The sequence below is a fragment of the Somniosus microcephalus genome, chromosome 23, assembly GCF_052327205.1.
Source record: "Somniosus microcephalus isolate GS21.2 chromosome 23, FLI_Smic_1.0, whole genome shotgun sequence".
NCBI classification, from domain to species: domain Eukaryota; kingdom Metazoa; phylum Chordata; class Chondrichthyes; order Squaliformes; family Somniosidae; genus Somniosus; species Somniosus microcephalus.
This window is the reverse complement of record NC_141009.1, coordinates 39997138-40013471: the sequence shown is the minus strand read 5'-3', so window position 1 is coordinate 40013471 and position 16334 is coordinate 39997138. Positions and strand designations below refer to the sequence as shown.

At 41.8% G+C, this 16334-nt stretch overlaps 1 protein-coding gene across 1 annotated transcript in view; it reads right to left on the bottom strand.

Annotated features, from left to right (window-relative positions):
- The window catches only part of pappaa (pregnancy-associated plasma protein A, pappalysin 1a), a 281514-nt gene that overhangs the window by 170959 nt on the left and 94221 nt on the right, over nt 1-16334 (bottom strand). Inside the window, exon 10 of the mRNA XM_085965833.1 lies at nt 12676-12872. Coding sequence (XP_085821959.1) covers nt 12676-12872 — 197 coding nt within the window. The remainder of the gene's footprint in view (nt 1-12675; nt 12873-16334) is intronic.

Here is a 16334-nt window from a genome sequence, read left to right as displayed (position 1 = left end):
CTCTAAAGTCAGCAATGAGGCTTTTATTTTTCTCCAGGAACCCACATTCTCCCTGGTGAAGCTTTATGCAGAGGGACTGTTGTCACACTGTGGGCACAGCCCATTCAAGCCACTAATACGGAGCAATGTGTCTCAATCCTAAAACCCTATATTCTAATGTAAATTGGCCAGTGTGCTCCATTAATGGCCACCCAGGGTTGTCGGAGACCAAAGTAAACTGATTACAATTAGACACTATTCAGGTCCTAACTCTTTCATGTGAAAAATTATTTGATCAAAACAGCTCAGATTGGGAACCCTTCACTTCTGACGGCAGACTACTTTGTTATGCATTAGTTAATGACAGCTGAGTAGCATGGGAAAGCAAGCTCTAAAAATACACAAATATCTTGCTAACTACTGCTGTTGTGCTGCTGGGCCATCTTTAAAGATTTATTGTTGTCTGTGGCTGACAATAAATGAAAATGAAAATTCAAATCACAAGAGACAAAAATTGGGTAATCAGGTTTTGTTAGTTGTTAACGCCTTGGAAACCGCAAATGACTTCAAAGTCGTTTATGACATAAAGGGAGATACTTAAGGACTCTAAAGCTGCAAGTCCACATTTTTCTAACCAGTAGTAATTTTTCTTTGCAGAGGCCACTTGCAGTCTGATAATTGCCCTTGTTTATATTGATATTCTCTCTCAAAACGCCTCGGTGAGCGGGGCTCCTGCCTCAAGTGCGGAGTGGGGACCCGCTTTTTAACCTTATGCGCTTGCACACATCTGCGAGGGATGGTTAAAACCAAAAGTGTACTGACGAGCAGTTGTGGCTACACTGTTTACAGACTGCCGCGAGAGGCAAATAAATGTGGTCTCTCTCTCTCTCTGCCCCGCCAAGCCAAACCCGACACCCGTTCATTGTTTACATGGTCTTCTCAGCTCCTCCCCGCCGGATTGATGCGCGCTTTGTCATCAATGTATCACAATCAGCCGGCAATGGTTGCCGCTCAGCACACGCATCTGATACACTCGCTCTCTGAGGGAATTATCAGCGTGACCATTGGCCATTTGTAAAGAGAAATCCGTCGGTGCCCCTGACAAGAGGCACCCGTTGTGTGTTTTGAGGTTTGACCGTTCGCTTCACAGGCATAGCAGGAGCATTAATTTTAGCCATTTGCTTAATAAAAAGGATGATATAAAACGTTCTAGGGATCTTGCGTTTATTTAGCGGTGGTGAAGGAGCTGGCGCAGTGCTGTACTATACACGGGGCAATATTTGGTGCCCGCAGGCACTCGGGTCCCAGTGGGGAGGGTGGCAAATGTGAAAAGCGACCCGGGGGACGAGACGTTGCAAACGTCCATCTTGTGCTGTCTGCGGGCAGCTTGAGCTCTCATTGCTGGAAAGCCTCATCGTGGAAGGCTTGCGGCCAGAAACTTAAAACATCAACAATACGGCTGGAAAGGTCCCGCAGCACAGTTGCTTTCAAGTCGCGATTGTCAAAATCGAGCTTTACGTGGTAACACGAGAATATGCAGGAAGGGAAGAAACGATTGGATCCCAAAGTTAAAAGAATGCCATACACTGCTCTGTCTTTCATTCCCCTCAGTCGCTCTCACTGGCAAATACCTATCTTGTTGCTTCTTGAATTTGTCAACACTATTCCCCTTCCACAATCCCTTCCATAAATTCACCATTCTGTGCCTGAATTAAAGTTGTTGGTGGTTCTCTTCGTTTCTCTGCAGAATGTAAGTGGGGCAAATACAGAGTGGCAGCATCTTATAAACACTGAAGTGTAATTTGGTTGGGCATACACTGGAGCAGTCAGAACTCCATAAATTGCTCTGAGTGCAAACAAATGCAAGTGAGAAACATTGCACAATTCTTAACAGAAGCGTAGTTTTAAAGTGCAGCTACTCTGTGCTAAGATTCATCACAAGTGTGACTCTTAAACTGTGCAGCTAAATGCTTTGAAAATTTACTGTTCCTTCTGTCTATAATAAGCTTTAATATCATGCAAAATGGATTTGGTTTTGCTAAAGTGTTATTAAAATGACTGCCCAAGACTGAACGCTTCAATGTTTATTAACCTGTGAAGAAGGGCACTCGTCCCAGACTCATTTATAATGTGAAGTGTATTATGTGTTTTGCTGTGTACTATTTCTTTTAAAAGCTACTCTGATGGGTTAATGGTTAAACGGAGCACGTGGTGCGATACTAAGCCAAAGAGACCAGAAGGTCCCGGATTCAATCCGTGGCCTGTGTCGAGCCAGCTTGCATCAGCTGGAGTTAGGAGTTGGTTTGGGACATTTGGCCTGAGCGACCCTGGGCTAGGAGGGGAACAATTAACTGGGGTATCCATACCTGGTCTCACAGTCCCGTGAACCCTGCTGGAAAGTGTGCCAGTATGAACTTTCACATCAGCTTTTGGGCACGATGCCCTCCACAGTTGGATAGCCTGGCAACATGCACTGACTAGACTCACACATATGGAATAGCCACTTGGACATGATGGCTCCCTTACCTCGGCAGGTGCCTTCAGGAAAGGGGGAGAGAATTGGAAAGGGTAGCGGGGGCAACTCGACTTAACCCCTCCCCCTCTTACTTATGCCTTCAACTCCAATGTTTTATCACCTTAACGACGGTGCCCACTGTATAACAGTTAAATAAAAGCGTTTTAAGATCTATAAAAGAAAATAAGACAATGTTTTTTGAAAAACACAATATACTACATATAAAGAATAACAAAAAGCTGGCAGTGGATTTGAGGCAGTAATTCAATCTTGCAGTTCTGGTGACATTTGTAAATCGCCCGAGCTTCACTCTCAAGGTTTATTGCATCCCTAGATATGCTCAATTGAATTACTGCCCTGTAACTTGCTGCCAGCCATTTATTATCCTATATACAGTATTTATTTGCTGCAGATGGGAGGCTAAAGCATTACCGCTGTCATAACACCACAAACAGCTTTTAAAAACAATTTCAGGAATAACGTGTGGGGAATAGTATGCTAACTTTTCAGAGCGTTTGCCCCAATTATTAAGACAATCTCCACTGTGAGCGTGTTTCTCTTTCTCTGCACTTGAATAACCTCAAGCTCCATTAATTTGCGGAGGTTGCCAGTTATTTCTCTCTCTCTGCCACAGGCACTGCAGAAGTACGAAAAATTAGCTTTATGATTCAATTTGCTTTATTCAGAATGAAGTCACATGGGATTAGAGTAACGAATACAACCTTTCCTGCCCGAACTGAGCACAATGCCCATGAGCTGAGTGGACAGTAGTACTGGGAGGTGCGGAGGGTACCTGTTCTTCATTTATATAGCGCCCTTATCACCTCGTCAAAACCATCTCAAAAGAAGTGCACGCAGTGATTTTTTTCCCCGCAGTGCAGTGAGTGTTGTGTAGGCAAATGAGGTTATTGAGGTTAAGCTGATTGTGATTCAAGTCGTGTTGCAACAAGTGATCGCCAGTTATTTTCCCACGAATGAGACATGCAAATTTGAGGCAAGTTAGTGAGATGCTAACACAAAAAAAACCAACTATAATTACTGACTTTTATAATGGCGTTTCGAATGAATTTTCAAAGTATGACGGCTGGGTATATACAATCTGTAGCCAGTATGTTGTGCCCGTCAGCGTCCCAAACCCATCGGGCCATGGGATGGCAGTGCACAACCATGTGCCAGCCATCATCCCGCCGGTTAAGATCCCGGCCATAGTTCTCCCAATGGCTTGCTGGGAAAGTGTACATCATGGCATCAAACTGAGCCATATAGATCAGGAAGATCCCAGGTTTGACCTTTGACCCATGCTGAGTTGGGAGGCAACAATTGGCTACAGTGTTTATGGGATGGGGAGGGAGGTAAAACATCAGCCCAGGGTTCGCCATTCCTGATTGCTATCTAGTAATCTATGCTGGAAAGTGTGTGTGTGTGTGTATATGTTGGGCGAGAATTGGATCAGGCTCGACAGTAGTAACAACCCCCCACCCCACCCCGTCCCCGCACAACCCCAGCTCAAATAGCCCACCAATGCTCACTTCACAGGTTAACGTGAATCACTGGAGGGCATCTATCATCTGAGGAATCGTACCCCAGCAAGAATCTGCACTTTTCCTGAGAGGAATGGGGGTGGAATGGGGGCGACGTGGGAACAAAATCTCAGTTGTGACAACCAAAGAAAGCAGTAAGAGGCACCAACCGGATGGCGAGTCCCACTGAGGTCATTCTCGTACCTCCCTCAAGACAGAGCAATCATAACACTGGCCAAACTGAGCAATCTGGCCTCCCACTGTATCAAGACACGGAATTAACTGGGGATGAGTGGGTGGAAATGTAAAAAGAGAAAGAGAGAATGAAACATAATTTAGAAACAAGAACTCCAGCATATAAAAAGTGCTTATGCCATAAACTGATAGCAAATCAGCAGCTCATTTTACACCTCTCCCGATTGATATTTCCATTCAAGTCACTATTGCACAGTCAAAATCCACCCCATAAAGTCCATCAGTAGACGTAGTGGTGTCTAATGATTGTTTTTTGGCTCTTTGCTTTCAACGTTTATTGTAGTAAGACTGGAACAAGATTTAGTAAATGACAGGGTTAAGGGTTAAAGCTCTGCTTGCTGCTGCAGTAAAAAAAGGATTTCAGCAAAACAAAGGTCAGATTATCTGTCACCTTGCCATTACAGAAGTGGCCCTCACGCAAGAATCACATAAGGGCACTTGAGGTGGCCAACACGGAATGTTTTTTTAAAACCAGGATGTTAAAGGTGAGCAGCGGTTGTTACACTGATGTGTCAGTCTCTGGTTTCCTGAACTGTGTGTGGGACTGATTCCAGCCCTCAACTATAGGTGTAAGCCTCTCCAATTGGGCTCTTGGTAAACAGCAGACTACCTGGCAGATGATCATTTCAGACACGGGGGATTTGTACTGAAAGGATAACAAATCAGGATAGGGTTTTTTCTTTCCCTTTTGACTAACGGCCAGTATTTTAATACTATCTCTACATGTTTTGCTCTGCAATACAGATCAGTTACAAGCAACAGGATAGTATAATTAACATGGACCAAGTGTAATAACAGTGAGAGTTTTAGATGGATTTACTTTATATTTTCTCATTCTTTACAGTGCCAGGGTACAGATTGTCTGTAATCAAAGGAACCTGATATATACCACACTTTAAAATGGATTTGGTTTTAATTAAATAGTATCTTTAATTGTTTAATGTAGGTACCTTAATGTTTAATGAATTCCATGGTCATTGTTTTACTTTTTAATTCATGACTTATTCATTTTTTTGTGACCATCTTAAAAATTGCCATTTTCTGCAGTTGCCTTGAACTTCGTAGTACAACTGATGTAAATAGGAGAGCCTGTGGTGAATGTGACTTATTAAATGGATCCCAACGGGGGATAATCTCTCTTTAATGTAGAATATTGAGACATTTCCAAATGCTTTTCCCTTGCCCAAAACATTCCTCTTCCGAATTTCATCGCTCATCGAACTGCTGAAGCACACAGCCCTTCCACTTCCATCCATTAACTTCACAACCCATGACAGAGGCATAACGTTATTACCATAAGAACCAAACAGGTGGGAACCTATAATGCAGTTGTTTTCCAGTGAGTCACTATCATATAATGTAAGCCTGCATGTCCTCATCATAAAGACAACTGAGTTAATGCGATGCTTCTACTTATAAGGTGAAGAAATGTCCCATCAAGGTCAACAGGCAAATGCCATACATTTGTATGATCAGTCTTAGTTTCCAGAGCATCCAGTGGTTTGGAACATCAGAAACCATTGCATCATGTAGGATACTCTAACTAACTAACTAGTTCTGACAAGAAAGGCAAAATCTCTGTTGCTGTTTCCAACAGCGAATATTTCACCAGACACTGTGAAGTAGGATTGTATTCTTGTTCCTCTTTTGACAATCCCATCAATTGAAACAGTAGCTAATTCAGCGATAGTGTGGTCATTGCTGTTGGAACATAATTATTTTTACAGCTACTTAAGTTCTCAATTCTAAAAAGTCACCCATTACATTTTTTTAAAAACGTAGATCAATGTAGTGTTTCAAATGTTCCAAATAGTTTTTTTAAAATCCTTCAAGTGAAAATCTAAAGAAAATGCTGGGGTTTCAGGCAAATGTAAAGTAAAATGTAAATGTAAAATAAAATGTAAAATTCACTCAGAATCTTTCATTCACGACCCATCTGGTAGTTGAAAGATAAAAGTGTGACCTTCTAATTAGAACAAAAGAAAAACTTGCATCGACATAGCATTTCCTCACATCTCTCAGAAGTGTTCCAAACATTTCACAAATAATAAAGTATAGTGAGTTTTGTTAAGTATATAACTATGGCACCCATTTTAAGCACAGTAAGATCTGACAAACGGCTTTGTGATGAATGGCCAGTTGATCTGTGGGGATGTGGTGTTGTTTGAAGGAGGTATGTTGTCCAGGACACTGGGAATGTCAGTCTAGATTAGGAGCTCAGGTTCTGGAGTGGGGCTTGAACTCAAAGGTAACTTATAACTCAGAGTTAAGAAGCTCGCCAACCAATTCAAACTGACAGAAAAAACCCTCAATTTATATAGCACTCTATCACGTCTTCAGAACATTGCAATGTGCTTTATAAACAGTGGATTACTTTTTTGAAGTGCCGTCATTGTTGTTATGTACAAACTCATTTCACTCAGGAAACTTATAATCAGCAGAGAAGAGACTTTCATCCCATCAGTGAGCGCTGGATCCAAAACTAGGTAACAAAGGAGGAACGACAGTATTCTGACTGGCAGCAGCACCATCAGTGACATTTTAAATAGTTTGTCATTCCAAGACATTAAACAACATCTTTGTTGTGTATGACAATCAACCATGGCCATTCCAAAAAGCCTATGGGACTACAATATGTCTCAAACCTATTTCACCAGTGGAGACACGTATGCACAGTGTAATCATTAATTTCAGATTCAGTACTGCAACTAAATGCCAAAAAATGAGGGAGATCAAAATAATCTGTACCCACTTATACCATCAAAAATGCTCCCTGTGGGGCAGGCAATGGCATATACAGTACATACCAGTTAAAATGCACCTTTTTAATGGGAACATTCACTTCAAAAGGAATTTGCTCAAGCACAATTAATTTCCCGGAGACCTTAGAGTGTTTGCTTAATGGGAACAACTGGATACAGGGAACATTTTGCTCACTATGGCAGTGTACTCATTAACATTTTAAATAAGAGATTTCAAATATGCTTTTCATTCCTTTCAGTGAATATGGGAACTAGTGTAAACATTTTAATCAGCTGCACTGTCTGGCTAGGATTTTATTCAGTTTAATGGGCTCGAGATGTTTTCTCAAAATCTATCAGATAGCTACTATTAAGATTTGGAGAAAGTCACCACATCAATATTGGATAGACAGGGACCTGTCTGCTCTCCAAGCTGAAGGTAGATTTGCATTGGCAAGAAATTAAGTGTATGGAAACTTCAAAATAATCACTATCTGAACAAACGCTCCTTTCACTTCACCGATTACTATTTACTGCCTACAAAGACAAAACTGTACAATCAACAACGTAGAGATATGCACCCAAAATAGGAAGCGTGCATTATATCTGTCTGCCTCTTGTGAAATATTTCAGTATTAAGTCTTTGTCATGCACACCTTAAGTTCTGTTTCTTCTAAACTTCTAATGTTCCTTACTAAACCCATCCTCAAGTGTCACAAGTGAAGAGCAAATCTAACTTGTCTTTCAAACAATTGACCTCGGAGATTAAAATAAAGCTGCCAACAATGCTGCACAATAGGGAGGTATTCTTGAAGAGCCACAAGATCCTAATGTGTCACCTCTACATCCTTAAGGCACTTGGATTCTGGTAAACATTCCATCTAATGACCCAGTCAAGAGCTGACAAAACTCCACCGCTTACAGGAATAATGACAGAGTTTGCATTATACCACACCTCATTCTTTCCTTCCACAACCACTTTCACTGTCTAGGTCTGCAACAATGGGCAAGTCTAGCAAGGAATTCACAAGGGTTACATTCCTCATGCACTCTATTGCATTTGCTTAATGGAAATTGGATACAAAGATCAGATTTTCAATGGGCAGCAATGGGATTTAAATTATGTTTCTTATTTGGTGAATATGGCAACAGAGGTAAACATTTTAATCTATCCCTGCTAAACTGGCTCCTAACTTTGCTTCTCATAAGATTGCAAGATAAATATGGGTGTAAATCCATTCAGACCATCCTAGATTCTCCATCCAGAAAAACCTACAGTCCCCCACCACAGTATCCTCCTGTATTTTTAATTATTCCAACACTGGCATAAACCCTATGACCCAAATGGCCCCTTTCTGTCCTGTAATTTCAATGATTATTTGATTCCAAAGTTTTTGCCTACACCACCATCCCAAATCATCCCGAATGTTGATTATTCTTTATGCAAAGAACAATTGTTTGAATTTGCCTTTCACTCATTTAAACCTGTGCCCCTATGTCCTACTGCCATTGTTTAAAGATGTGTGTATACACATATATAAGCACATCTTTGAGATCTCCTCTCAGTAATCTTTCTAGGCTGAGTAGTCCACGTTCCTCCTCTTTTTCCTCATAACTTGAATCCTCTGACACTGCGGCTCTTCTCTGGAATGTCTCCCTTGTGTGCCAGTTACTAAAGCGGGATACGTTTCTCATGTGACAGACGCTGATGTAACTTCTCAGACTACTGTACCTCATGAAATCCCATCATGTTCCCTGTCCACCAGCACCAATAGCATGAGTAATCATACAATTACCAAATCTTCCACCTCTTTTAATACCACTAATTCCATCATTGTTCTTCTATAGATTCTGCAACTGTAACATCATTTTCCTCTTACCTGTGGAACTCCAGGTTTTAATTCACTTGTCATATTTCATTCAACAAAAGCAGAAGAAAATGAACAGGCTGGCAGGTGAGATTTAGAGAGTGCGAGGTGAGGAAAGACTCATACCAGAGGCATTAAACAATTTGTATCAACTAATGGATCCAATATTGGCGATTCTGAATCAGGAAGAGGAAGAGGCTTGGCCCTGTAATCTTGATTTGCTCTTTCTGATTTCAGTTAGCATATTCAAAGTATTAAATCCCAGCGAAAAGAACAAAGTACCAATACCAAGATAAGTTAGTGGTTATAGTTGTGGCGAGGGCTAACAGGTATAATATCATAGACAATTGAATTTACTGTTCACTCAATGCTTAGCTATTCCTGACTATTCACTGAGTCTCCTTCAAGTTGCATTCCAGTACATACTCCAAAACTAAATTTGAGTCCTAAGTATCCCAATCTAGAGATGTTTCGATTGGAATTGCTATGTCAGACAGTAGTGGACTATGGAAAGAAACCTCGTTTGTCCATAATTGTAGTCATTATTTTGCTCATGATAACCTTGAGAACTAGATTATTGAGAAAGAGATAGATGATATTATTCCAGAAAGAATAGAAAGTACTGCACACCTTACTAAAAATGTAATGAAAGGATGGGTTGGCATATTTTTCATACTTGTCTTTGTTGTGAGTAGCAAGAACACCATTCTTCTATAGCCATGGAACAGGAACTTTCTAGAAATTGGCTTATTCTCATTGAACTGTGGCCATGAGGTTTGTAAACGTGCCAGGGGATTAGCGCACACATTTCAGTGCACGACGTTCTCAGAGAAACAGGCCCAAATACTTAGAAGGTTTTGAGTGTTGCACGAACACTTTCTGAGTAGTTGACATCAGTGGCTGTTTTTCATGATGGAATATAAATTCCCTCAACTCAAATCTTCCACTTTACCTAAGGACAGAACTGAAATATTTAACCATGACTTAGTCCTGGAGAGTCAGTGTATCACAGACCTCTTGAATGTGGCTTTTAAGGCAGGACCATCTTCTTCACTTCTGAGGACAATATTTAATATCAACAGAAGCATTATGATGTGGCAATATTACCACAGTAATAAGTGATCACAGTGGTAATATCTGGAGTCAGTGAACTCAAATTTAAAAGCCATATGCAATTTAAATCATGTCCTACTTTAGGAGGTAAAAGGAGATCCATTAGGTTGATACCCCTTGCTCTACCAGTGCAGAAAAAATGGTGCAACTGATTCATTGCAAAAGCACTGTGCTGCATGAAAGGTGCTGCAGTATGTTGGGCGGTATCAGTTTCCCTCGTTACTTAGGTAAATGTATAAAGTGAAACTACCCATTCAAGGGTTTGTGCCTGAAGACTGAGCCCTGATGATATCAGTATCTTCACGCTCAGTGTATTTCTGCTGTATGCAGAGGTCCCCTGGTGAGCACCAGCAAGGAGGGAGAACCAGGAAGGAGCGCATTTGATTCACGTTAAAAATGCCAGTCTTCTTTCAGCACTGAGCAAGAGGACAATAGTGGAGATCATCAGAATAACCAAACAGGGAAACAATTCCTAACAAAGGAAATGGGCACAGGAGGGAGAAACTGTTGCAGACAAAGTACGGAGAGTCAGTGTAATAAAGTTAGTAAAAATAGCAGTGTCCATTATTGGCCCAGGATAGTCTGACAGTGGAAATTATTTGGAACGAAAGTACCAACATTCTCTGAGTGTGTTTTATCTTGTTACTGATGCATGATTTATGAGTCCAGCTCTGCCTTTTGGGCTTGATAAAAGTGGTCAATATCAAACCAAACTTCTGAACCAAGACTTTGAGCTGCTTATTGGAATCAAGCATTATTCAAGTGCACAAATCACTCCTTGCGGACAATTTTGACTTTTCCACTGTAAAACCGGTCATAGCGAATCGGCAGCCTATCTTATATCTCTCCCGATTTTTATTTCCATTGACTTCATAGAATCTTTTAAAAATTCGGTATCGCCCCGGTTGGGGCGCTAATTTTTGAAAATTAGAAAAAATAGCGCCAGGCACTAATGATTCTCTCCTGCCGGGAAATTCAGCTTCAGCACTCCAAGAGGGAAGTGGCGCGCTAAATCAAGCGCTAACCACTTCTCTTAGGGCGCTAAGGTCCGCGAGCGGGGCAGCAGCGGCAAAGCGCTGAACAAGTTGGAGCACATCGCTAACGACATCAGAGGCTACTTCCCTCACTTAAAGGGAAGGGCCAATGATGCTTCACAACCTACTTGTCAGCAGGTCTGTGTTGCAAGGCGACCATCGCAACTGCCATTACAGCCCCAAACACTCTCACAAAGTGGAGGTCTTGCAGCAATGAAACATCAAAAACTTTGAGCAGGCACCAGACTGGTGCAAATATTAAAGGTTGGCCTACCTGAAAACCATTCCCTTTAATTAGCGCTCCCCAAGCGGCCAGCCGAGTTGACAACGCCTTCTCTTCCTGTTGTTGTTCACGGTCGGCGATACGACAGGGGGGCGGGAGGCAATTTCACATCCAGGGCGATAACGGGGCGCTGCGCACGTTATGATGTCACGATCTGCGAGGCTCTAGAAGCCCAGGCGGTAAACTGGCACTGAAGTTCGTGGGTGTCGCTGCATTCGCCGCGCCCGGTCGCTAACCCCTTAGCGCCCCCCCCCGCCCCCCAGGCGCTAACGGGAGGCACTAACCAACCAAATTTCTCCCCCAAAGATTCTTACAGCGCAGAAAGAGTCCATTCGGCCCATCGTGTCTGTGCCAGCTCTTTGATAGAGCAATCCAATCAGTCCCACCCCACCCCCTGCTCTTACAGAAACAATGGAAATAAAAGTCGGGAGAGATGCCAAACGGGCTGCCAATTTGATATCACCCGTTTTAAAACCATCGCACAAAGTCAAAATTGAATCCCTTGATTTTACGAAGAAATACTTATGTAGCCACTCACCGTCTAAAGTATGGAGGAGAGGGAATGATTAACAACTATCTTGTTCTGTTAATCGGTGTTACTAGGTTACATGTAGAAACATAAATGTCAAAAAAATTAAAGGATTACCGATAATGCAGCAGTATGATTTCATGAAACTGATATCACATCACTGTGTTCATAACCCAATATCAATGTGAACAGCAGTTCTAAAATGACAATAAAAACTTCTAAAACTGGAATTCGGAAATGAAAACGCACATTTGCTGCTTCTTTGTACTAATATTCAGCTAATATTTGACCTGCGACCTTTGCCTTTGTTTCAGTTAATCCCACAACGGGCTGCATGCATTTAGTGTGTTTGTATTCCCTGATTATAATCGCTCAACCTTTGGTGGCCGTGCCTTCTGTTGCCTAGGCCCTAAGCTCTGGAATTCCCTGCCTAAACCTCTCTGCCTCGCTACCTCTCTCTCCTCCTTGAAAGACGCTCCTTACAACCTACCTCTTTGACCAAGCTTTTGGTCACCTGCCCTAATGTATCCTTATGGTGGATCGGTGTCAAATTTTTTTTGTCTTAAAATACTCCTGCGCAGCGCCTTGGGACATTTTACTACGTCAAAGGCACTATATAAATACAAGTTGTTGTTGTTGTTGTATAACAACCTTGTTCCTGCTATTTTAGTAGAAGCACGAAGCCATTTAAATTGAACCAGGTTAGCGCGTGTGTCGAAACAGCGGACAGAGGGATGGCCTAATGAATGCATTCAGCATTTGGACTGCTGCTGTCACCAACGGTCAGTTCTCGGCTACGTTTCCCAAGTACAAAAGTACGGTTTGAAATTGTCCTTACCTTTGTGGCAGCAGGGTGGCCGATTATCACCCACCCGGGGCAGTACTGATCATCGTGGTGCGAGACAGTGACGTTATTGGCCCACTGATCCATAAACCCGTTGGGTGTGTAGAGACCACAGTCCCGCACGCTGGTCATTTTCTCAAAGTCTTCGCACACGCCATCGCCATCGTGAAAATAACACCTGCTTGGTTCATCTGCCGAAACAAAAGAAAAGGGAAAAAAAAAACAGTTCAACAAAATAAGGAATCCTATGAATTTCTTTACTTCAGTCCCTGCTGTTTTTACACACTCCTTTTATTTAGAGCTTTTGCTGCAAACCATGAAGGACATCTTTTCATTTTTGCAAGAATCTATAAATCTGCCTCCCCCCAAAAATAAACCTGGGAAAGAAGGTTATGAAAGTATTACTGGAAAGTAAAATTCACAATTAAAATGTTGAAAAAAGAAACCTTTTCACAATGCAAACAAGCTGCCAAAAATAAATGAACTCCAGAAATCCTTAACAAAAACAAATTGCCTGCCCATTAGCTTTCAGTTCTTCCTGCTGGCCATACCTCTCAATCTGCAAACTAGGGGAATTAAGGTCACGGGTCCAAAAATCAAGGACAACCAGCTAAAATCAGGCGTCCTGTTACTCTGCTGTGTGAATCACCATGAATATTCAAATAACTCTGTAATATTATTTATATGCTTTGAATGAATTTGATGTGCTGTTCTGGTATCTACAAGTCCAAATGCAAATTTTGCATTTCCTTTCACACTTTTTTTTCCACCCTTCTCAATCAGAGGAATTAGTGGCTCATTGTGTTGTGATGAAATAATTTAATCTTTAAACTATGTACCATCAAAATACAATATGATGTTAATCCCACTGATTGAATGGTGCGAGAAATCAAATTAAGCATTACAGACTTTCTTGATCCCTGGGGCCCCTCTTTTTATGGTGAAGGAATAAGTCAAATTCTGTTTTTATTACAAAGGATTACTGGATTTTTACCGCTATTTTGGGGATTGTATTCATAATTCTGTCTATCTTTTCCTGAAAAGCTGCAAGTCGGTGTCCTCGATTCTTGTAAGAAATCTTTAGACGGACAGTTTTAGAATTGTAGAATGTTTTAAAATTCAAGAAACCTGCTCTGAGGTAGGAACAGAGTGAAAGGATTTGAAATTTAACTGCAAAATCAATCTGCCCCCCCCCCCCCATTCAGCAACTGAGGCTGCGCGATCTGCTCCTTTCTCTCCAGCTTTTAGCCGACTTATGTGTAGAAGGAGTAAAACAGCAAACCCACGAGGAAATATTTTCCTTTTGTTAATGTTTGGTGTGAGTTTTCGAGTATGCCTGTTTTAGAGTCACACATTTGCCCCCCTAAAATGGAAGAAAGTGTACAATAGCAAAATACTGCGGATGCTGGAAATCTGAAATAACAACAGAAAATGCTAGAAATACTCAGCAGACCAGGCAGCATCTGTGGAGAGAGAAACAGAGTTAACATTTCAGGTCTGGGACCCTTCATCAGATCAGTGAGGGGTTCTGACGAAGGGTCATCAACTTTTTTTTTTATTCATTCACGGGATGTGGTCGTCGCTGGCAAGGCCAGCATTTATTGTCCGTGCCTGATTGCCCTTGAGAAGGTGGTGGTGAGCCACCTTCTTGAACTGCTGCAGTCCACTGTAGCAGTTTTATTTTGATATGATAGAGAGGCTTGCTTGGTCATTTCAGAGGGTAGTTAAGAGTCACCCACATTGCTGTGGGTCTGGAGTCACATATAGGTCAGACCAGGTAAGGACGGCAGATTTCCTTCCCTAAAGGACATTAGTGAACCAGTTGGGTTTTTAATGACAATCCGATAGTTTCATGGTCACCATTACTGATACTAGCTTTTTATTCCAGATTTATTTAATTAACTGAATTTAAATTCCCCAGCTGCCATGGTGGGATTTGAACTCATATTTCCAGATTATTAGTCTAGATGTCTGCATTACTAGTCCAGTAATATGACCACTATGCTACCGTGACCTGAAACGTTAGCTCTGTTTCTCTCTCCACAGATGCTGCCTGGCCTGCTGAGTGTTTCCAGCATTTTCTGTTATGGGAGAAAGTGTGTCCTCTCACTGATCTCCTTGATGCAGCATTGGATGTTACCAAGAGGTTTTTCCGCTCACTAAGCCCTAAATTCAGTCACCTGCTGTGAAAAGGCACCCGTGTGCTAAATATAAACCATTAAAGTCTACTGCATGACAGGAAACAGATTTGCAGGATACAGACTTATCTATGCAACCAGTCATCCTTGTGTTAAACACTCTCGTTTACCTATTTGTCTCAGTAATAACTCCTATTTATACAATCTGTTTTGAATCGGAGGAGAACTGCAGAGTTCACAAAGTCTACAGCGCTGATGAAAGCCCCTCATCCTCTCTTCCTGTTTTCAAACCGAACTTGAAGTTGATTTTCATGTGAATGTCATGCAAGCCTTATGCTTAAATTGCTTCCCCTGCTCCTGTGTGCTTCAGATTTTGTGCCAACACTGATGTGAGTTGAACAAAAATAATGCTTGAGTACAGTAATTGAAAATGTGTGCAAGCAGTTTTTTTTTAAATTGACATTTTATTGCAGCCTTGTATCACTTTCCTATATTATTGCTCTCACTGGTAGTGTTATATGAGAATACACAAGCTGAGAGCAGTAAATGCTGAACCAGTCAGGTATTTGAAAACACTGGAGATTTTTTTAATGATGTAGAAGTAATTCTATAACTGGTCTGAAGGAGCTATTGGAAACTCCAAAAATGTAATTTTGTTTTCTGCCTTTCAGTGGGTATACCTTGTGTTTTGTTCATGATACCTAGCTATTTCCTTACCCAAGTTTGGTGTACATTTTCTGTCTTTCGAGGTCAATATTTTTTGGAGTTAGTTTCATGCTGTGGTCTCATTATTACCACTGAGCAAGCTCAATTTCTCCGAGTTCTACAATGCTCACTATGTAGAAGCCCAAGTGTAGCTATTATCATTCTGTTCTGTCAACTGGTTGGCAGACAGAAAGCAAAGAGTTGGAATAAACGGATCTTTTTCCGAGTGGCAGGCAGTGACTAGTGGGGTACCGCAGGGATCGGTCCTTGGAACCCAGCTATTCACAATATATATTAATGATCTAGACGAGGGAACTAGATGTAATATCTCCAAATTTGCAGACGACACAAAGCTAGGTGGGCGTGTGTGCTGTGAGGAGGATGCCGAGAAATTACAGGATGATTTGGACAGGTTGGGTGATTGGGCAGAAGCATGGCAGATGCAATATAACGTGGATAAATGTGAGGTTATCCATTTTGGTGGCAAAAACAGGAAGGCAGATTATTATCTGAATGGCAATAGATTGGGCGAAGGGGAAGTGCAACGAGACCTGGGTGTCCTTGTGCACCAGTCGCTGAAGGTAAGCATGCAGGTGCAGCAGGCGGTTAAGAAGGCAAATGGTATGTTGGCCTTCGTAGCAAGAAGCTTTGAGTACAGGAACAAGGATGTCTTGCTGCAGTTGTACAGGGCCTTGGTGAGACCACATCTTGAGTATTGTGTGCAGTTTTGGTCGCCTTATCTGAGGAAGGATGTTCTTGCCATGGAAGGAGTTCAGCAAAGATTCACCAGGCTGATACCTGGGATGGCAG